The sequence below is a fragment of the Hibiscus syriacus genome, unplaced genomic scaffold, assembly GCF_006381635.1.
Source record: "Hibiscus syriacus cultivar Baekdansim isolate YM2019G1 unplaced genomic scaffold, ASM638163v2 tig00002840_pilon, whole genome shotgun sequence".
In the NCBI taxonomy this organism is placed as follows: Eukaryota; Viridiplantae; Streptophyta; class Magnoliopsida; order Malvales; family Malvaceae; genus Hibiscus; species Hibiscus syriacus.
Window position 1 is genome coordinate 203155 of NW_024061947.1, and position 22858 is coordinate 226012.

General features: G+C 32.3%; 3 protein-coding genes across 4 annotated transcripts; all 3 read right to left on the reverse strand.

Annotated features, from left to right (window-relative positions):
• Positions 1-11744: 11744 nt before the first annotated feature.
• On the reverse strand, positions 11745-12317 carry LOC120154167. Its single transcript, XM_039165982.1, has one exon. It carries the CDS (start codon positions 12315-12317, stop codon positions 11745-11747), a length of 573 nt encoding a protein of 190 aa, XP_039021913.1.
• Positions 12318-15757: 3440 nt separating this feature from the next.
• Positions 15758-18383, reverse strand: LOC120154579 (ras-related protein RABE1c-like). Of its 2 annotated transcripts, XM_039166288.1 has the most exons (9): positions 18266-18383; positions 18029-18156; positions 17461-17533; positions 17263-17363; positions 16746-16811; positions 16424-16521; positions 16298-16360; positions 16113-16205; positions 15758-16030 (listed from the first exon to the last, which is right to left on the reverse strand). In XM_039166288.1, exons 2-9 carry the CDS (start codon positions 18099-18101, stop codon positions 15947-15949), a joined length of 651 nt encoding a protein of 216 aa, XP_039022219.1. In that variant the 5' UTR covers positions 18102-18156; positions 18266-18383; the 3' UTR covers positions 15758-15946. The 2 variants fall into 2 exon arrangements, with proteins under 2 accessions (XP_039022219.1, XP_039022213.1); XM_039166282.1 differs by lacking the exon at positions 18266-18383 and having other exon boundaries at positions 18029-18233.
• A 927-nt stretch (positions 18384-19310) lies between these two features.
• On the reverse strand, positions 19311-21022 carry LOC120153015 (histone H2A-like). The gene is made up of 2 exons (XM_039165048.1): positions 20738-21022; positions 19311-19734 (listed from the first exon to the last, which is right to left on the reverse strand). Exons 1-2 carry the CDS (start codon positions 20945-20947, stop codon positions 19492-19494), a joined length of 453 nt encoding a protein of 150 aa, XP_039020979.1. The 5' UTR covers positions 20948-21022; the 3' UTR covers positions 19311-19491.
• Between the last annotated feature and the right edge of the window lie 1836 nt (positions 21023-22858).

Here is a 22858-nt window from a genome sequence, read left to right on the forward strand (position 1 = left end):
TATTTGAACTTTACACTTAGGGAACCGATTCCCCCCACGCTCCAAGCTGTTTTATTAATTGTTTTCACACTAAAACGACTATATTATATTCTCTAATCATCCCAACGTTTAGAAGTGATTCAAGGTGTATTTAAGCAAGCTTAGAAGCCATTGATCAATAATAAGAAAACATCAAGCAACTAGAATCAAGAGAGAATCAAAGAGAAAGTATCAAACCTCAAGTTTGAGCATTTCAAGCCTATTTTTCATTCAATATTCATTTTGCTTTCAAGAACACTTATTGTGCTCAATTGTATTCATTTTTTAGTGTTCTTTTCTTTGTTCTAGAATTGTGCAATAATCTACCTTGTGAGGATTTCCTTGTAAGTTTGCAAATTTGTATTGTTCTCTTTGGGAGAGAGTGTTCACAAGAATTTGAGGTATAATTCTTGAGGGTTTGTAAGGTTACTCTTTGTCCTCAAAAGAAAGACAAATTAGTGAATTTGTGGAAAATCCTTAGTGTGGATAGCTAAGGTAGTGGACGTAGACTTTGGTTGAGAAAGTCGAACCACTCTAAATCGCTGTGCAATTTCTTTCAATTTTCTACAAAAGCTCCCACCAAAATTTTTATTGCCAATTCACCCCCCTCTTGGCCAATTCTGTCAATCGATTAACTCAACAATTGGCATCAGAGCCTAACTCATTTGAAGGTTTAATCACCTCTTGAGTCGATTCGGGAAGAGTTATATCGATAATCAAAGTCATCAATGACATCTACTTCAAACTTCGACTCTGGTCTCGATTCGATGCCCGTCAACAAGCCTCCTTTCTTCAATGGGGATAACTATGCCTATTAGAAGAATAGAATGATGTACTTCATTCAAGCAAGTGACATGGGAGCATGGAATGTCGTAGAAGAAGGATACTTCAAGCCTCTCACTCATCCAAGATTATGGAGTGAAGGAGAGACAAAAATGTTCCAGCTCAACTCCAAAGCCATCCATATCATATTTTGTGCTCTTGGACCAGATGAATACGGAAGAGTTTCATCTTGTATAGCCGCCAAAGAAATATGGGACAAACTTCAAGTCACTCATGAAGGTACCGATGAGGTAAAGAAATCTAAAATTAGTATTCTAACGCATAGCTATGAAAATTTCAGGATGAAACCAAATGAAGATATTAAAGCTATGACGGATAGATTTTCAACGATTGTCAATGGTCTCAAATCATATGGAGAGATCATTTCAAATGAAAAGCTTGTGAGGAAGTTAGTCTACTCCCTCCCAAAATCGTGGCAATCAAAGAAGACGACAATCATCGAGTCTAAGGATCTAACATCCTTAACTCTTGAAGAGCTAATCGGTTCACTCCTCACTCATGAAATGATGCTTGAAGATGAGGTGGACCTTGATAAGATTGAAGAGACACCAAAGGAGAAAGAGAAGAAGAAAAACATTGGAGTTGCTCTCAAATCCACAAAAAATGAGAGTGATTCGGATGAAGATGACGATGACGAGGAAATGGCATTGTTTTCCAAACGGTTCAGAAAAATGATGAGACCTTACCGAGGAAGAAAATTCAAACGAAATGAAGGCCTTAAAAATGAACCAAAAGAAAAGGACTCGATTATTTGCTATGAATGCAAAAAGCCAAGGCATGTCAAATATGATTGCCCACAATTAAAGAGAAACGGTCAATCAAAGAATAAGCACAAGGCTCATGTGGCTACATGGAGCGATGAAGAAGGTTCCGATGAAGAGGAACAAGAAGTAGCAAACTTGTGCTTGATGGCATTCGGGAAAGATTCTAAGGTAACCTCTAACTCATCTGATTTTGATGATTTATCCTATGATGAGCTATTAGAGGAATATAATGTGTTGGCGTCGGATTATGAGAAATTGTTTTTAAAATATAAAAATGATGTTTCAAAATTGAAAAATGAAAATAAACTCATATCCAAAACCAACAACGATCTTGAAAGTAAAATCAAAGATTTGCAAATCAAACTAGAAGAGTTTGAAAAGAAAAATTTAGATTTACAAAATTTACTTTCAAAGGTCAATGATGATCATCAAAAGAAAATTGATGATCTTAAAGCTTCTTTTGATAAAGTTGGAACAAAACGTTTTGAAAGTGGAGAAAATTCAAAATCCAACTTTGTTAGAAAAAGTTTTAAAAACTACAATCATAGAGGTCTCCAAAGAACCTCTAATGGAAAAAACGTTAGAAGTATATGGGTTCCTAAGGAGCTCATTACTACTAAAGATAAGGATATCCTACACAAATGGATACCTAAGGGGACTAGGATTTTGGAAACTAATGAATATGGACCCAAAAGAATTTGGGTACCAAAAATTAGAAATTAATCTATGTTTGTAGGAAAATGAGCATTGCTACAAGGCACGGGAAACAAATTCAAACTCATGGTACCTTGATAGTGGATGCTCAAGACACATGACCGGAGACAAAAGCCGGTTCATTAAGCTTAACGCCAAAAATGGAGGAGAAGTGACTTTTGGTGATGATTCAAAAGGTCACATTGAAGGTATTGGTACTATCGGTAATACCTCTTCCATACAAATTAAGAATGTTTTATATGTGAATGGATTAAAGCATAATCTATTGAGTATTAGTCAATTTTGTGATAAAGGATTGAATGTCATGTTTGATATTAATGGTTGTAAAGTCATTGACATTGCATCTAATCAGATTATGCTTGTTGGTCATAGAATAGGAAACATATACATGGTGCATTTAGATTCTATTGATATGACTAATTTGTGCCTAGTGGCTAAGGATGAACATGATAGTTGGTTATGGCATAGGAGACTAGGACATGCTAGTATGAGTGTTTTGCAACGGCTAATTCAAGGTGATTTAGTTCGAGGGTTGCCTAAGCTTAAATTTGATAATGATAAAATATGTGATGCTTGTGTTAAAGGAAAACAAAAGCGAGTTTCTTTTAAATCCATTAATGACGTATCAACTAGTAGAGTATTACAATTGATCCATATAGATCTTTTTGGGACTATTCTAGATATACTCGGGTTCTATTTTTAAGTACTAAAGATGAAGCATTAGAACATTTCATCACATTTTCAAAAATAATCCAAAATGAAAAAGGATACTCTATAACTAGTGTTAGGAGTGATCATGGCACTGAATTTGAAAATCTTGGATTTATTGAGTTTTGTAATTCTAATGGTATTAGCCATAATTTATCAGCACCTAGAACCCCTCAACAAAATGGAGTTGTTAAGAGGAAAAATCGAACTTTAGAAGAAATGGCTAGAACCATGCTTTGTGAAAATAATTTGCCAAAATATTTTTGGGCGGAAGCCACAAATACCGCTTGTTATGTTATAAATCGAGTAATGATTAGGCCAATTTTAAAGAAAACTTCATATGAAATTTTCAAAAATTAAAAGCCTAACATTAGCTATTTTCATCCTTTTGGATGTAAATGTTTTGTTTTAAACAACGGTAAAGAGAACCTTGGCAAGTTTGATGCTAAAAGTGATGAAGGAATTTTTCTGGGTTATTCCTTAAATTCTAAAGCTTATCGAGTATTTAATAAAAGAACTTTAGTTGTAGAAGAATCTATACATGTTGTTTTCGATGATAATCCCCTTCCGAGGAAGGATTCTTGTGTGAATGATGATATAGGTGTTATAAATACAAATGACGTTAGACATGAAGTTGGAGAACCATCATCAAAGGAAGAAATGAAAAATGAGGAAACTCATGATCCTCTTGAGAATCCAACCATTGAAGAAAGGGAAGTATCTTATCCAAGAGAGTACAACTATGTCAAGGATGGTGAAATTATAGGTGATCCATCCAAAGGGGTAACAACTCGATCTTCTCTTAGAAATATTTGTAATTATGTTGCATTTATTTCATGCATAGAGCCTAAGAATATTAAAGAAGCATTAAAAGATGAACATTGGATTATGGCTATGCAAGAAGAATTAAATCAATTTGAGAGAAGTAAAGTATGGACATTAGTTGAAAGGACTAGTAATAAATCTACTGTAGGTACTAGATGGGTATTTAGGAATAAGCTTGATGAGAGTGGTAATATAGTGAGAAACAAGGCTAGACTTGTTGCTCAACGGTATACTCAAGAAGAGGGCATAGACTATGATGAAGCATACGCTCCCGTAGCTAGGATGGAAGCAATTAGAATGTTACTAGCATTTGCATGTTTTCATGAATTTAAATTATATCAAATGGATGTTAAAAGTGCATTCTTAAATGGTTTTATAAAAGAAGAAGTGTATGTGGAACAACCTCCAGGTTTTGAAGATTCAAAATTTCTGGATCATGTTCTTAAATTGACAAAAGCACTTTATGGTTTAAAATAAGCTCCAAGAGCTTGGTATGAAAGATTGTCAAATTTTTTAATTGAAAAAGGTTTTTCAAAAGGGAAGGTCGACACTACATTGTTTTTAAAGCATAAAGGTAAAGATTTATTAGTAGTTCAAATTTATGTTGATGATATAATATTTGGTTCTACTAATGATGTTCTTTGCCAAGAATTTTCCAAGCTAATGCAAAGTGAATTCGAAATGAGCATGATGGGGGAGCTCTCATTTTTCTTGGGACTCCAAATCAAGCAAAGAAAAGATGGCATCTTCATCAATCAAGCTAAGTACATCAAAGATATGCTCAAGAAGTTTGGACTGGAAAATGGAAAACCTCGTGACACTCCAATGAGCTCTTCAACAAAGCTTGACTTAGATGAAGGAGGTAAATGTGTAGATGTTAAATTATATAGGTCAATGATTGGATCTCTACTTCATCTAACTGCAAGTAGACCGGAAATTATGTTTAGTGTTTGCTTATGTGCTAGATTTCAATCATGCTCTAAGGAATCACATTTACTAGCTATTAAGAGAATCTTTAGATACCTTAAGGACACTCCTAGTTTAGGACTTTGGTATCCTAGAGACTCTAGCTTTAGCTTGCATGCTTTTTCTGATGTGGATTATGGAGGATGCAAATTAGATAGGAAAAGCACCCCCGGTACTTGCCAATTCCTTGGAAATATGTTGATTTCTTGGTTTTCAAAGAAACAAAATTGTGTTGCATTATCTACCACTGAAGCCGAATACATTTCAGCCGGTAGTTGTTGTGCACAAGTTTTATGGATGAAACAACAACTTTTTGATTATGGAATTGAAGTTGGTACCATTCCTATCAAGTGTGACAATACTAGTGCTATTTTTCTCACTAAAAATCCCATCCAACACTCTAGAACTAAGCACATTGAAATAAGACATCACTTAATTAGAGACCATGTCACTAAGGAAGATGTAGTTCTAGAATTTGTTGATACTTTGCACCAATTAGCGGATATCTTTACAAAACCTTTAGACAAAGAAAGATTTTGGACACTTAGGAGAGAATTAGGTTTGACCAACCTATCTTCACTTAGTGTTTAAATTAATTCTAGCACTTTTAAGACTAAAAATGTTAATTTTTTATTGCATTCATTGCTATTAGTTAGGGGGAGTTTATGATTCTTGATGAAAAATTAATTTTATGTTCAAATATCGTTTAAAGAATAATTTGATTGTTTGAACATGATTAATTTTCAATATATGAGTTGCCAATACCACTAGAGAAAATTAATTTAGCATTTTGTGTGTTTAAAATCGGATTTTAGCATTTTGGTGCAGAGGGAATCGATACCCCTATGAGGGAACTGATTCGTCCTTTGAAGGGGAACCGATTCCCCCTACAGGGGAATCGATACCCCCTGGGGTTCTGGATTTTATCACGGGCAAAACCCTTAAATCCTCAAAACCTTCTCTTCTTCTTCCTTCCGCCGTTTCTCCTCTCTAACCTCTCAAATCTCCATTTTTGCCTCAAATCATCGGTTTTAATCGGAATTCACTTCAAATATCATATTCTAAACTTGCTATCATCATTAAAATCGTGCAAACAACATCAAAATCCACTCAATCTCATCCTTCAAGGTAAAATTTTCTAAACTCTCTATTTCATCAATTTATAACATAGAACTAGTTTTAATTAGTTCTAGGTTGAACTTTAGATCGGGCATTGATTGTTTAGTGATTAGAAACTAGATATTACAACTAATTTCATCAAAAACACAAGAATTTTCCAAAATATTTAAAATTTTCGAAATAAAAAAAATTGTTTTTCAAATTATTGTGTTTTGATTGAATTATGTTGTTGTTATGAAAACTATACATCTATTGTTTCTCAAAATCATATTTTTCAAAAGCTTTCAAAAACATTGCCCATTAGGATTGATTTAGAGAACCTTGAAATATTGAGGACTCAATTGAGTTTTGGGATTGATTGAATTGCATACATGTGTTTTCTAAATTGCAGGTTATCCATTCTATTCCGATTTCCTAAAACCATGTCCAATCCTAAACATGCTAGGTCATCATCTAGTCGCTCACACTGTCAACCAAATCCACCTCCAAATCCTCATCCTATTCCTGAAAATCCAATTCCTAATCCTAATCCCATTGATCCTAATTTGACATTCCAAAATTCATGCTTCAATCATCCTGGTCCTAGAAATCATCATTTTTGGTATTATCAATATTTCGACTCTTACAAAATTAGAGAAGAACGTATTCCTTCTCGTCAAGCTATGTTAGATATTAAGTTTAAATATCTTTCTCTTTTACAAGAGTGGAAATTTGACAAACTTTTTGATCTTGAACCCATTGTCTACCATCAACTTGTTCGTATTTTCTATTCTAATGCCGTTTGTGTTAAAAACCGAAATGAAACCGAAACCATAGGAATTCTTTCCTACCTCCTAAGACAATTCTTATATATTGACTCGACTTACATAGCCAATGCATTCAGATTAGATAATGATGGTATTTCAAATGAAAAACAAATCTTAGGATCTCGTTATAAAAGAAGGGATAGTGCAAGTGTCTTAGACCTTCATGAACGTTTTCTTCATCTAATGATTTCTTGGTGGTTTCGACCATCCGGAGGTCGTTATTCTACTCTTAGAGCCTTGGATCTTTGGTGGTTACATTGTTTTGAAAACAGTATTAAAATAAATCTACCTCAGATCATTTTTACTGAAATTGTTGAAATCGTAAACCTTGTTCCTAACAAAAAACTCTGTTCATCTCTAGTTTACGATTGCATTTTGAGTAACCTATTTTCTAAAGTCGGGCTTAGAGTTGGTCTAGATGCCTCATTTCCTCTAAAAAAACAAATTAATCTTCTTTCCTTAACGAGAGCGGGATGGATTAAGGATAAGGAAACTGGTGAATGGATTCGATTGTCTGAAAGTACTCCGGGAGCAAGTTCTTCATGAGCACAACCAGAAGCTGACGACGATCCCGAGCTTCAACAATTAATGCGAGACATCGATGAAGCCGAAGATGAGCCTGAGCAGCCCGAGGAGCAAGCACAACAAACACATCAAATGCCTCCATATTTTCAATCTTTTATGGAGACATTCGATTTTCGATATGCTACCATGGATTCACGCTTTACTTCTATAGAGTCTCATTTATCCACAATGGGAGCTCAACAATTAGAAATCCTCCAAGAGATACGCACAAACAACGCTTTGATGAATGAACGTATTGATGCACTCTCACACGAGATGGCCGCTATGCGAGCTCGTTTTCCTCCTCCCGATCCGGATGTTTGATTCTATGCTTAGTTTTTTTTAAAAAAAACTTTGAACTAAAAGATTATTGTTTTAACATTTTGAATTTTTTGGAATGTTTGAATTTGTGGATTGATTGATTTTGAATTTGTTTCGATTTATGAGAACTTATATATTTGGTGTGGTTAAATTTATTCATTACTGCATCATTTACATCATTTTAGCAATATGACCAATTTTGCCATTTCACATTAATTATGAATATTGATTATGAAACTAATGGCTAACGTTTCTCTTGATTGTGATCTTAGCAGCTTAATCTATATACTCAATTGGCTAAATGATTTCAAAACCTTGTTTAAATTCTTTACAAATGTCTTTTTGATTTAACAAAAAGGGGGAGAAGTGTTAAATGTGTTAAATGTTTTAAAAGATGAGTAAGTGTTAAAGTAAGGGGGGTAATTTTTAAAAAACGTCGGTTTTTGATTTCAAAATCTTAAAATTACTAAAATGTTTTGTTATATCAAAAAGGGGGATATTGTTGAAAACATTTTGATATTTCGATATAACAAATTAAGTTAAATGAATTTTAAGATTGTGCAATAAGGTTTTCTAAGTATATTCAATATAATTATTCGAATATCAAAACATTACTCTAAATCTTTCAAAAATCATTTTTAATCCTTACTCAAGTGTAAAATTAAGTTTTAATCTTAAAACAATTTCAAAATAATTTTACAAAGTATTTCGAACCATTTCAAAGCCAAAAATTCCAGATTGCTCAGAGGGAACCGATTTCCCCCCAAGGGGGTACCGATTCCCCTTGAATGGTTTGGCTCCGAGAATTCCAGTATGCTCGGAGGGAACCGATTCCCCCCTGTGTAACGGTCGAAATATTTGAATTTTACACTTAGGGAACCGATTCCCCATAGGGGGTACCGATTCCCCCACGCTCCAAACTGTTTTATTAATTATTTTCACACTAAAACGGCTATATTATCTTCTCTAATCATCCCCAACGTTTAGAAGTGATTCAAGGTGTATTTAAGCAAGCTTAGAAGCCATTGATCAATAATAAGAAAACATCAAGCAACTAGAATCAAGAGAGAATCAAAGAGAAAGCATCAAACCTTCAAGTTTGAGCATTTCAAACCTATTTTTCATTCAATATTCATTTTTCTTTCAAGAACACTTATTGTGCTAATTGTATTCATTTTTTAGTGTTTTTTCTTTGTTCTAGAATTGTGCAAACAATCTACCTTGTGAGGATTTCCTTGTAAGTTTGCAAATTTGTATTGTTCTCTTTGGGAGAGAGTGTTCTCAAGAATTTGGGGTATAATTCTTGAGGGTTTGTAAGGTTACTCTTTGTCCTCAAAAGAAAGACAAATTAGTGAATTTGTGGAAAATCCTTAGTGTGGATAGCTAAGGTAGTGGACGTAGACTTTGGTTGAGAAAGTCGAACCACTCTAAATCGCTTTGCAATTTCTTTCAATTTTCTGCAAAAGCTTCCACCAAAATTTTTATTGCCAATTCACCCCCCTCTTGGCCAATTTTGTCAATCGATTAACTCAACAAAAAACAGTAATAGCGCCTATAAAGTATCGATATTTTATAAAAATGTATCGATACATAACAATATAACAAGCAAAAATATGACAAAATCGGTTTTATTATAACAAATTCGGTAAAACGCTACCGGATATGTTGAAAGTATCGATTCCATTCAAATAACTATCGATACTTTTGGAATTTAAAAGAAAAACAATAATAGCACCTATAAAGTATTACATAATAATATAACTGGACGATATTTCTATAAATATCCATATTTTTAAAGTAAGTATGAATACATAAGTTATGCAATTTATGTTTCAATTTTTTTTAATAGTTCTTCATGTTTTTCACCTACAATATTAATTTAATAATTTCATTTACACAAAAATTATTTGATTGTTTAGATATTTTATAAAATATTATTTAGAATTTAAATTTAATAATTTTAACCAAAGATAATAATAAATATGTAATATCTATGTTTATTTTTTTAATTTAATAATAATATATACCGTAACATAAAAATAAATCATTGGACACATATAATTACTAAATTAATATCTTAAAACTCACTCAAAAGATAACCCTAAATTAATATTTTTCACAGTGAAATAAGTACGGACACTTATATATATGTATCGATACCTACCGGTTACCAAAGTTTACCGGTTACCAAATTTTTTAATAGATTTTCATGTTTTCTACCTACAACATTATGAGTCTGACAACATAATAAGTAGCGATTTACTTAATTTATTAATTATCTTATTAAATTTCCGGTCACTGTTTTTTAACCGTATATTAGTCCTTTTTTGAGACAACCCATCAAGTCAAACTAAAATCAGATTAAGAAATTTAGCCCTCGTTTTAAAGGTAGGGGAGGGGAGTCACTAAATAATAAAAATGTGATTATATTAAAAAATATTAAAAAACTCAATCAAACAACTCGAAAAATAAAAATACGAATAAATATCAACATTGATGATAAAAGGTATATACAATCAACATTAACATAAAAATACATATAATGATAATGACATATTAACAATTGATCTTATCACAAATCAATACGAGAGAATCAATCGAGATCCAAATCAATGATAGATCATCACAATGAACGTTTAAATCATCTATCAATAATAAATAAATAAATTTAAATAATGAACAATATATTTTTGAATAATTTGGAGTGATTAAAATGTAGTATTTAGGGGTGAGTGTTCGATTGAGTCTAGTTGAGTAAAAAAAAATATGAGTTATTCAAGTTGACAAGTTCTATTTTATAACACAAACTTGATTTAAAAAATTTTCGAGTCGAGTTTATAAAATTTGAGTTGATTCTAATGTTCGAGTTTTTGTTTAAATTTAATTGTAAATATTTATAATATTATGATACTATTTGATTCACATTTAAATATTTTTATAACCATATACGATACATATATATTTGTTCATATTTTTTTATATGTGATATACATATATCATACAAGGTCGAGAAACTTGACTCAAACTTGAAAACCAATCTACTAATTACTAAAAATCGAGTTATTCGAATTGTATTTTATAACTCGACTTGAACCTGAAATTTTTTCGAGTCAAGTTTATGAAATTACTAAGGGTGTTTAAACGGTTAATTCGGTCACCGACCAAACCGAATTAACCTGACTTTTTTCTTTAACCGTTAACTGAACCGAATAAAGTTCAGTTATTTCGGTTGGTTAACAGCATTAAACGATTTTATTTTATAATTTTTTTATAATTAGATTAATTTAAATATAATATATGTATATTTTTTTTATTTGAATTAAAAATTAGTTAGTTATTGATAATTTAATGAGTCTAGTGTGATTAAAAAATAATGGATATTATTTTTAATAGATTTGAGATTAAAATATGTTTATAATATATATATATATATATATATATATATAAGATTTAATAATTTCGGTTAATTCAGTTAATTAATCGATTTCGAACCGAATTAACCGTTAACAAGATATTGAAAAACGTGTTAACCATTCTCCGACCGAACTAATTCGTTGGCCGACCGAATAAACCGAACTAATTCGTTTTGGTCTGTTAATTAAGTTAAAATCGAATAATGAACACCTTAAAAATTACAACTCGAAGTCAATTCAAGTCGAATTTTTTTAAGTCAAGCAAAAAAAAATCAAGTTTTCGAGCCGAGTCTAGTTGTACTCACCCATAATACTAATATTTCTCAACCATTGATAACGCACACACACTTGTAAATGCAACTGCTGAAACTGATATATTGTACAAATAAATATGTTTATTTGATGAACCGAACATACATTGTCCTCAAACTATAAAATAATAGTAATATTAATAATTATATTTAAAAACCAACCTATTGTTAATTATATAACAATCAAACAACGAATAAATGATGAAACGAGATGTAAATGATTCAAATAAATATGTTCATTTGATGAACTGAACAGACGTTGTCCTCAAACTATTCCTTCACTAAAGGAATGTTAAAACCTTATTCAAATTCGTCTATTTAATTCGATAAATAATTATATGAACATTATAAACCAAACCATTCACAGGTTGTTCACCTAAAGCTACAATCATTTAGACCCCTGCACTTCATATTGTTCGATGTTTGAAAACCTGGGATTTCACTGCCGACAAGATTGAACGGCAATGGCGGAGGGTTTCGCCAATTGGGAAGCTGTCCCGTTATCATAAGTGTCTCCAACAATGGTGCTGTATCAACAACAGCATCCAGCAATCTCCCTTTCTCCGGTAAGGGCTTCTCTTTAATCAGAGTGTCGATTATTTTTCCTATCGAAGTACATTCTTCGACGAATGAAGTTCTCGACATTTTCGAACGGATACCGATACCGCCGGCGGTCGATGGAACGTTGTGGGAGGGGTCGGTTTGAGGTGGAATATTGGATGATGGTAAGAGCTTGTTTAGGAGTTTCTTCAATTCGAAGACTTCGGCCATTGATTTCTTCAATTGTTCTTTAGCTTCATCTCTTTCACGGCATGACTCGGACAATAGCCGATATAACACATTCGTGGTCTGTTGTTGCATAACAATTTCGCTTAACAGATCCTCTCTCTTTGATTCTACTTGACTGTTGTAGCACATTCGCCTCGATCTCAGTTCAACCAGCATCTAAAAGATTTGGAAATTATATCAGTAATGACATAACATTAGGCTCAAATTATGAAAACAGATACGTAATGAAATACATTTGGTAACGCATACACATCTTGCAGATGCATATATTTAAACCTGAAATGTTTGAAGAAAACAACATTCTTTTTTACTACCGAGATTACTCAATAGATTATTTATTTGCATAAGATTTTTTTATGAGTGGAACATTATGTGATATCAAAGGTTTGATTTAGAATCAAAATCAAGTTAGGAATGATGCTCTCTTAATTGATCAATAATATTAATGATCAATAAATCATTCAGTTGAAAAGGGGTTACTTGAGCACTTCAGCTTAATTAAGAAAATATAAATTAGAATTAAAAATATTAAAGATTTCTTCGTGATTTATCTTTTTTGTTTTTCAGCAAAGAAAACGAATATCACCTCTTAAAAACATTGTACAAAAAACGACTCTTATAATATCATTTGTTTGTTAAAGCCATTTGCAATGACAAAAAGAAAACTTGCTCTTGTCGATCCCTAAACCAACATCTCAGGGATGGAGGAAATTACCAAAATCAAAACTAAAAAAAAAAGATGACTAACCTTGTTTTTATTCAACGATGTAGACATGACTCGTCTGTCTCTGGGTTTATTATTGCCCTACCTATGACGGCACAAAAAGAAGATTAACAACAAGTGTAGAAGAAGAACAAATTTATATTAAAAGAAAAAATAAACATTATGGTAATAATTTAATGGGGTAAGTCTTCTTATAAAAGATAGACTTGGAATAAATAAATCAAGTAGAAAAGGAGGCCCTTATAATTTTTTTTTTATAATTATGTCGATTATATAGAATGTCCGAATTAAATGGGATTTGTATTCTTGTTTTGCTGTCATAATCCATATATTTGTATTAACATGAATCATATCATTAATTACATTTTCGTGTCGCCATAAAAGGAAATGGAAATTTTAGATTTTCTTAAATCGTCAATAAGAGATTCTCCTTCGTCCTCCTTTTCCCTTAAGATTCCTTATAATTTTTGGCTCGCTTTTTTAAATGTTTACAGGTAAATTTGTTTCTCATAATTATTAGATAACTTATCCCAACTTTTTCCCATTCATACATAGGTGGCAATGACAGCAAATCAAGTCTTAACTTGTATGTTTCCCGCAGTTAACAAACCCTTATAATTACAATTACAATTACAATTTCAAATCAAATTCAATAGAATATGACATATGGGATGATAATATATGTTTAAAATACTCTCTAGAATTTTAGGGATAACAATCATCCCTTAATCGTTGAGGCCGCTGAATTCGTGTAAAAAATGTTATAATATTAATAATGATGTTAACATTACATTTTTAATTACTTTTCAATCATGACATGGCGTTGTTTTATGATGATATGTCAATGCCACCCCTATTTTTTTTAAAGACGAATGACCAAAACAGAACCAAAATGTAACATTAAGAGTGATTTAAAATAAATAATAGTTGAGTGAGCAAAACATAAATTAAACAATAAATGTGTGACTGAATAAGTAATTTGCCCTTTTTGAGTATTTTTGTTAGGTGGGTAGACCTGGCAAACTTGACCCGAACCCTATTACCCGAACCGATTTACTCGACCCAATACTCGAAATTAACCCGAACATGATAATCAAATTTGATCATATACCCGACCCATACCTGACCCGAACTATACCCGATCCAAAATTTAGCGAAACCGAAATAAACCAGAACTAAAATTAACCCGAACCGAAACCGTAATTAACCCCACCCAAAAGCAACCCGAACATATTGACATTAATAAAAGTTATTAAACGATAAAAGTTATTTTCAATAATAAATTAATTTAAATAAAATTGATAATTTATTTAAAATATAAGATTTATAATAAAATAATAGAAAGTTTAAGAGAATATAAAAGTAAGAATCTAATTGTAAAGATTGGAAAAATAAAAAATAAAGTTTACTTATCTTACTTGTTATAAAAATATTAGATTTATAATAACAATAACAGAAAATAATTAAAACAAAGAAAATAATATTAGATTTATAATAAAAAATAATATAAAATTTACTTATGTTAAGACTAAAACTTAACAAATATAGTTATGTATTATTTTTTAAAATTTAATAAAAATATTAAATTTATAATTGGAAATAAAATTTTTAATAAAAAATATTTTTTTATCAAATAATTCTCATTATAAACTTTTCATATGAGATCAATATAAAATTTTGATAACAAATTCTAACACGTATTATAAGATCATATTTGTGTCAAATTATGGATTTATTATCTTTAAATAATGGTTTAATTCAAAATATTAAACGATTAAGAATTGAAATTAAGCTTAAATGATAAAAGTAACAAATAATAAGACATATTTTACAAGTATATATTAATTATTCTATATATACTTGATTTTGATTAGACTTATAACCAATTCAATTCGCATTGACATGATCTAAAAGTTGACATAAACCGAAAATCAACCGATCCGTTGTTGACTTAACCCGGAATCTAACCGATCCGATATTAACTCAACCCGATATTGACCCAATCCAAAAATCAACCAATCCGGTATTAATCCAACTCGATATTGACCCGATCCAAAAATCAACTGATCTGACATTGATCCAAACTGAAAAACAAATGATCCAATAATCACCGACCCGAAAATTGACCCGACCCGATTTGATTCACCATACACCCAAAACTAGATCCAAACAAAATTAAAACAAATTTAATCTAGATCCGAAATGACTGGAACCCAATCACCCGTCTGCCACTTATAATGGGTGGGTGGTGGACATGGCCTAGCCTAGATATGCCCCTGCTCATCACATGATTAAATGTGCAAAAAAATCAACTGCACAAGTATCAAGATGTGAATGCCAAACCATTATATATCAACGAACTGATACATGGTTTAGAAAAATAAGGCAGCAAATGATAAAATTATAATGGAGGAACTAAATCTACCAAAAACACAAAGTACATGTGCCCTTGACCACAATTGGAAATCAACCTGTTCGTATTTAAAAAAAAAGGGGGGGGGGGAAAGAAATCATGCTGTTCGTTTTTAATCACTGGATTGAATTTCATTTTATAATTTTGAAAGTGTTCATATTTCAGCAAAACCGGATGAAAAGTCAGAAAGAGCTGGCCTGGCCTTGAACGAAAGCTTCTCGCCATTTCCACTTGTTTCCACTTAAACTGAGATGTAGTAGATTGACTTGAATTTGATTCCACCGGAGAATGACTTGCAAGTTTTATTATGGAACATAATGCTCCCAGCAGACTTTTAATGCATCAAATAGACAAATACGAATCTTCCACAGATGCACAGTCCCAAAAACGTACTACTGGTTTCGAATATATCAAAATGGTAGATAAATTGGCTATCCAACACATGTTATTTAGGGAAAATTAATCTAATATAATCGAACATTTCACACCAAAGAGTTAGCAGATGTAAAAATAATGATATGCAGTGAAGAAAATACAAACACAAACAATATAAGTTGTAACAAAATTAGTTTGTTTTTTCAGACCAAAACAGCAACTACAGTAGTAGTGAATGTGTACCCTTCAGATCTCATTCTCAACATAGTTTGCTCAAGAACCGCAGCAAGCTGATTTTTGAGTGGCCGCAGCACCCCCTGCAGCCTGGTCGGTTTGATTAATTTTGATTGCTTGTGGCTGCAGATTAAAAGAAAAATACAATTGGAAAAGGTAAATGGATTTGCACAAATATAGTATGTTGAAGTTAAAGAAACCATACGTCAGGCCTGGAGTCAGTATCCGCAAGTCTTTTCTTAATGTCCCTGGCTATCGAAAAGAAAACCTCCTCAACGTTTAGGTTTGTTTTTGCACTCTGCAGCATGATACAGTGTCACTTGAGCATGTAGGAAACATTTATTAATCATATCAAAAGTAACTACGACATCTTAAGTACAATTTACATACAGTTTCAAAGAACTGGATGCCATATTCATCAGCAAGAGCTTGGCCCTTTGAGGTAGGGACGGCCTGAAAAAATAAGTTCTTAAAGCTCTATATGTGCATATAGAAGAGAGATGAAGAGAAACATACCCTTTTGCTTTCATCCATGTCAGCCTTATTACCAACCAGAATCTTGTTGACATTATCCGAAGCATGCTGTTCAATATTACGGATCCAATTTCTAATGTCTAAGCAGAAAAGGGCAATAACTCAGTAACTATAACAGAGAAAGAATGAAATTTCAGATAATTGGATAAGAAGTACGTTTCAAGTTTCCACATTGCAAGAAAGTGAAACGATCCAAAAACGAGGAATTATTAAGAGGAATACTAAAACAGTAAAAAGGATGCAAAGGTGGATAAGTTCAAACAGCGTACGTATGACAATTGAAATGAAAGTGTACAGCACTTACTATTGAAAGATGACTCATCAGTCACGTCATAGACGAGCAAAATACCCATGGCTCCGCGATAGTAAGCTGCAAAAAATAGAATACGTTACTAGATCCACCCAACAAGTATACAAGACCATAGAAGACAATAAAAAGGAATCAAATAATTTCAACTCCTGTTATTAATTTTGTTACCAAGTCCTTTCAAACTGGGGAGTACAACAATAAGTGGGTTTGAAACATTAGAGATGCAAGCCATGGAAGCATACAAATTCCTAACTTCCAAACGGACTAAAAAACAACAAAGAAAGAGAATGGAGAGCAACAAAAAAAAAATTGAATTAGAGATTTTATTAAATTGAACATATTAGAGTGAGAGCAATGGTATCTCCCATCATGCAATGAAACTTGCAAATTACAAGCTCAGGCAGAAGAATACTAACTCATGCTCTCAAATATATTATAAATCAGATCAGATTATAATTATGATTAGATAATTCAATTCGAATCAATAACAAATTCAAAGTCATAAGCTAACCCGTTGTAATTGTTCGAAACCGCTCTTGCCCAGCAGTATCCCAAATTTGCAGTTTGATTCTTTTTCCATCGAGTTCTATAGTCCTTATCTTAAAGTCAATTCTGCCAAAGAAGACACATTACTATCAACCCACATCCATTTTGTAACAAAATTCTTAATAAAAAAAGACCACTGAACTTTGATTAGAAGAACACCTACCCAATGGTCGTAATAAAACTTGTAGTAAATGAGCCATCCGAGAAACGCAAGAGGAGGCAACTCTTACCCACACCTGCCCAACCACACAATATTCATAACTAAAATTCAAAAGGAAGCGCAGATATCAAGACAAAGCTCTTGTAAATTAATGAAACAGCAACTATTAATCCCTAACTACAGGCAAATACAACTATTTGTAGCAGGCCATCCAACGAACTAAGAAACACCACCTCATGCAAATGTACATTCCGACTCCAGGATATTCATCATCCGTAAAACTAATCGAGACAGAAAATATTCACATGACAATTAGCTATCAAGACAGATCCAACCTAAAATGTCAAAAGCATAGATTTAACCACTTATAAGTTAATACATACCATAAACCTAAAATGAAGCTTAATCTAAGGTATGATCTTCAAAAACAAAGAATGGTCTCACATCTAGGTTCTCTTTATTAAAAAACAAAAATCAAAGGCTTTTTGAATAAATCGATGTAACTTTAGGACTAGATCGCATTTCAAATCAATATTCATATATACAGAGAAAATTGAAAAAAAAAAATTACCGCTATCGCCGATCAAAAGGAGCTTTATAAGATAGTCGTAATCGGCTCGAGCTCTAGCAGGTGGAGCAGCCATAGAAATTGAAGAAATTTATCGAACAATCAAAAAACTAAGAAAGAAAAAATAAACCCTAGAAGTAGAAAAAAAAGTTTCGTCGTTAATAATCAATGTAAAGGAAAAAATAATATAAAAATAATTGAAATTTATTTTGGTAAATCGAAAGGAAAGGAAAGGAATACAGGGGAAGGAAGAGTGAGATCTGGTGGAACGAGATCAGAAGCGTCTCTGGTACGCCACCAACGGTCAGCCGTTGTGACTCATGTGAGAGAAAGAGGAAAAGAAAATTTTGAGATAGAGTATTGTTTGAGGAAATGAGTTTTTGGTATCGAATCCTAACCGTCGGATTAATAATCTTTGGCGTTAAGATATGTGTGGACGGTAACGGTTTTTCTTTTCCTTTAATTCATTCGTCAACGGAAGCAAAATGACGACAAGGCTTTCATGCAATAGAACGGCAGCGTTTAGGTCACGGGTTGGGTTTTGTTATCCAGAAAACGACGATGCAGCCAGCTGAACTTTAAAAATTATTTTACAATGTAATGCAGATAATTGAAATTAATTTTTTATAGGATAAAATTACAAAAAATATATATATTATAAGATTTTTATTAATCTTTTGATTATAAAAACTATAAAACTGATAATTTTTTTTTTAAAAATAATTAAAGAATGAAATGATATTTAATATAATTGATATGTTAATAAATTTAATCATCAAATATAATCTAGGTGATCAACTTTGTTAGATCAGTTAATGATTTTCAAAAAGAAAATTAATTCGATTAAATGTTAAAATAAGAAAGATAGGTTATTTCGATTTTGGGGAATTTGGTTCGATTGATGGCCAAACCAATCGTTTGAACTCCTAATTAAAGGTCTAATAATTTTTTTTTCTAACAATTTTTACTCTTTCTTGAAAACTAACAAGCCTAAAATTTTCAAGCTCGACTCGAAATCATGAATTGCAATTCGAAAAAGCTCGAAATGAAAAAAAAATCTTAATATATTATATTTTTGAGCTGCTCACGAGCTTTCTGAGTCGAGTATCAAGTAACTCGTTTCATCTCGTTAAAAACTCGAATCAAGTATTTATCGAACTTTGATGGAGTCAATCTCGAGTAGCCCGCAATCTATCTCGTCCCGTCTCATTTACAGACTTAGTCTGAAAATACTTGTATATAGCTAACATAACAAATACAACTAATACCATTTAAACATCTAAAATGATTCGAATCCAAGTCATTCATTTCAAATAAAAGCTGGTCTAAACAACACAAGAATTAGAACTAGAGTACAGTCGGCGTAATTGCCTACCAGTACCAGCATAAACATTTTTCTACAACCAAAAGTACACAAAGGAAGCTAAGTACACAAGAAATAAATACAGCAGCAACTAAGACTTACACTAAGCCTTCTTAGGTGACTTAGCCTTGGATGGTGACTTAGGCTCCTTGGCTGCCTGCGCCTTCTCATTTTTCTTCGGCAGAAGAACCGGGTTAATGTTGGGTAGAACTCCACCATGAGCAATAGTCACACCAGCCAATAATTTCCCAAGTTCCTCATCGTTCCTCACCGCCAAAAGAACATGCCTCGGAATTATCCTATTCTTCTTGTTGTCCCTTGCAGCATTACCAGCCAACTCAAGAACCTTCAATACCACAAAAGAAACCCCCCTTCAAATTTTAACAACATGCTTAATATATGAAGTATGTAAACCTTTAGATTCACCCAACCAAGAAAACAAACCTCAAAAGATAACCGCAAAAGGCTAACCCCAGATAGCTTTTTTCGTAGTAAAAATAGTTTGCAATATGAGGAATTACCACAAATGATATGATTCAGTAAGGGCTAACTCCTTAGGATGACTATGAATCAATTAAACTTGAACCCTAGCTCAAATGTTCAATGCAATCTCTTAGGAAAGACTGCAAATGCTATGATTCAAATCCTAGACATGTTAAACACTAACTCTTATGACTACGAGTAAATTCAGTCACGCTAGCTTTTGGTTTCATCAATCTATATCGGATCAAATTCAGTTTTAAACTTTTCAAAGCATATTGATTTTGAGTCAATTTCAAGTTCAAATTATAACAACTTCAGGTTGTTTTGGGCTTTGATCACTCATGCCCGGGGCTTGCTATTATTTTAATTATTACTTATTCAAGTCATTTTAAGTTCAAGTCAATTTAAATTCAGGTCCATTCAAGTTCAAATTGAATAGGTTCACATCAAATCAAATTCAAGTTCGGGTTAATCCAATCAGTTTTTTCAGGTTTGGGTCAATTAACAAGTCTACTTGGATTATTCAAAAAAAAATAGTCTACCTAGGAGTTACTAGATGCATCAAGACAGCAAAACTCATGTTAAATTCAGATTTCTTATTGAACCAACAGTAAATTCATACTTTCTACACTAATTACTTTTCTCTAGTTCAGTTTACTATTTGAAGCATACAGTTTCCATATTTTAAGACCAAATGTAGATGGAAAGAACTTTAAAACTACGTAATCACGCGAATTAACTTATTTTCCGTTTTAGCTTCAATAATAAACTTCCCTAATTTTACTTTTCCTCTTTTCTCGCTAACCAAACAAACCTTAAGTTGTAAGATAATAAAGTGAAAACAAAAAAGGGGAAAATGAAATAACCTCAGCAGCAAGGTATTCAAGAACAGCAGCGAGGTAAACGGGAGCACCGGTTCCTACACGCTGAGAATAACGACCTTTCTTCAAGTAACGACCAATTCGACCAACCGGAAACTGTAACCCGGCTTTCACCGACCGAGAAACAGGTTTCCTCTTTGGACCGCCACCTTTCCTTCCTCCGGCCCCTTTTTTCACCTTTGATCCGATATCCATCACTTGAGAAAAAAATAGAGAAATTGGAAATGAACTTCACAGTATTTTTTTTCTCGAGAAAATACTTTTGTAGGAGGAATGAGTTTTAATTTATAGAGTAAACGCTTCATACTAAAATGAGTGCCGAAACTATAATATTTTTGCCGAATAAGTGAATAAAGTATTTTTTTGTCTTAATCTAGTGCTTAAAGTTACAAACGTTGTCATTTTAAGTGTGTGGATTGTTAACGGTATTAATTTCTCTCACACATTTCATAATATGATAATTTTAAAAATTATATTTAAAATTAAAAAAAATTAAAAGTATATATTTTTTAAAAAAGAAAACACAAATTTTTTGAAATAACTCAAAAACTTTGAAAATCTTCATTTCAACCCCTAAATCCACGTCAATCACCACCCTTTGCCATCGACGAAGCCCCACTTAACCTCACCTCCCTCCGGTGACCAAACCCCTATGAAATCGGAATCAATTGACGACCGATCGACGACGAATCGATGTTTTATACTCACGAACTCTAGGATGAAAATCGTGATCCCACGCTACTCTAACGGCCAATCGGCGACAACTACAACAGTGTATGACTAGGAGGATGGCAAGGACTACGTCGACGGTGGTGGTCGTGGTCGAAAAGGGTGGCGTCGATGGGTCCTGGTCGAAAAGGGTCACTTAACAAAAAAAAATTAATGTCGTTGACGGCCTGGGCACCTAAAATGGTAACATTATAACGTTAGGCACCTGGATGAGTTAAAAAATACTTTAGGCACTTATTCGGAAAAAGCGGTATAATTTGGACACTTATTTTGATATTAAAGCCTAGAGTAAATTATCTATCTGTTACATAGCTTTTGTTTTAGTTGTTCAATTATTATTTTATTTGAAACTATATATAATATTATGTTTATTTATTATAAAAAATTAAAAGTTATATTGATGTGTCATTATAAGATAATATTATTTCAGTATTAAAAAATAAAAAAAAATATCACTGTTAATTTTTTAATTGCATGTAACTAAAATTAAATTAAAACATAATGTTAGATATAAATTTTAAAAAAAATAATACTTAAATGATTAAAACATAAATTAAATAATAAGTGGATGACCAAATAAGTAGTTTACGCTAATTTGAATGACCAAACGTAACCGTTGGATTGAATTTAATTAACAGCGAAGAATCAACTTAGCTGCCAAACCTCGTTTTCAAAACCAATCGATGAAACATTGTTTTGAACTTATCGGGATTTGAGAAAATAAAGAAATTCAGAAAACAGTGAAACTTAGAGATGATAGAGATAGCAGAAGAGAATACATTCATTCAAAATTTTCATATAATATTTTATATTTAGTACATTGTTTTATTTACCCACATTGTACCATTCCAGCTATATTATCCAACTGGCAGTACTGCAATAACTAATTCCAACGTATAACTCGCAAAGGCGTGACTTTATCTGGATTAGTTGGGTCACTTTTGCCTTCAGATATGATCTCCTGCTCTATTGTTGTATCATATGAGCTCCTCACGTACAGTCAATATTTTCCTCCTTTTTGCATTATCCTCATTTTCTTCAATTGAAATCTGTAGACATTTTTTTTCCATTTCTTAAAAATCCCCAACTCATCCCTGAATTTTCCCTGGATTAGTTGTGCTTCTTCATCCAACATTTTTCGAACGTCATAGCCGGGTTAACATTCAATTGTCCCTTAGGTCCAACCTCGGAAAGATCCAGTGCGGTAATATTTTGATTTTCAAATTTTTCTTCAACAAGCTGATATGAAATATTAGGTGCAACCTCAAGGACCCATGCAATTTCAATTTGTACACTACTGAACACATGTGTTGTATTATTGTGTAGGACTCGTAGAACCTGACAATTAGCCACTTTAAATTCTCTCGAAAAGCAAAC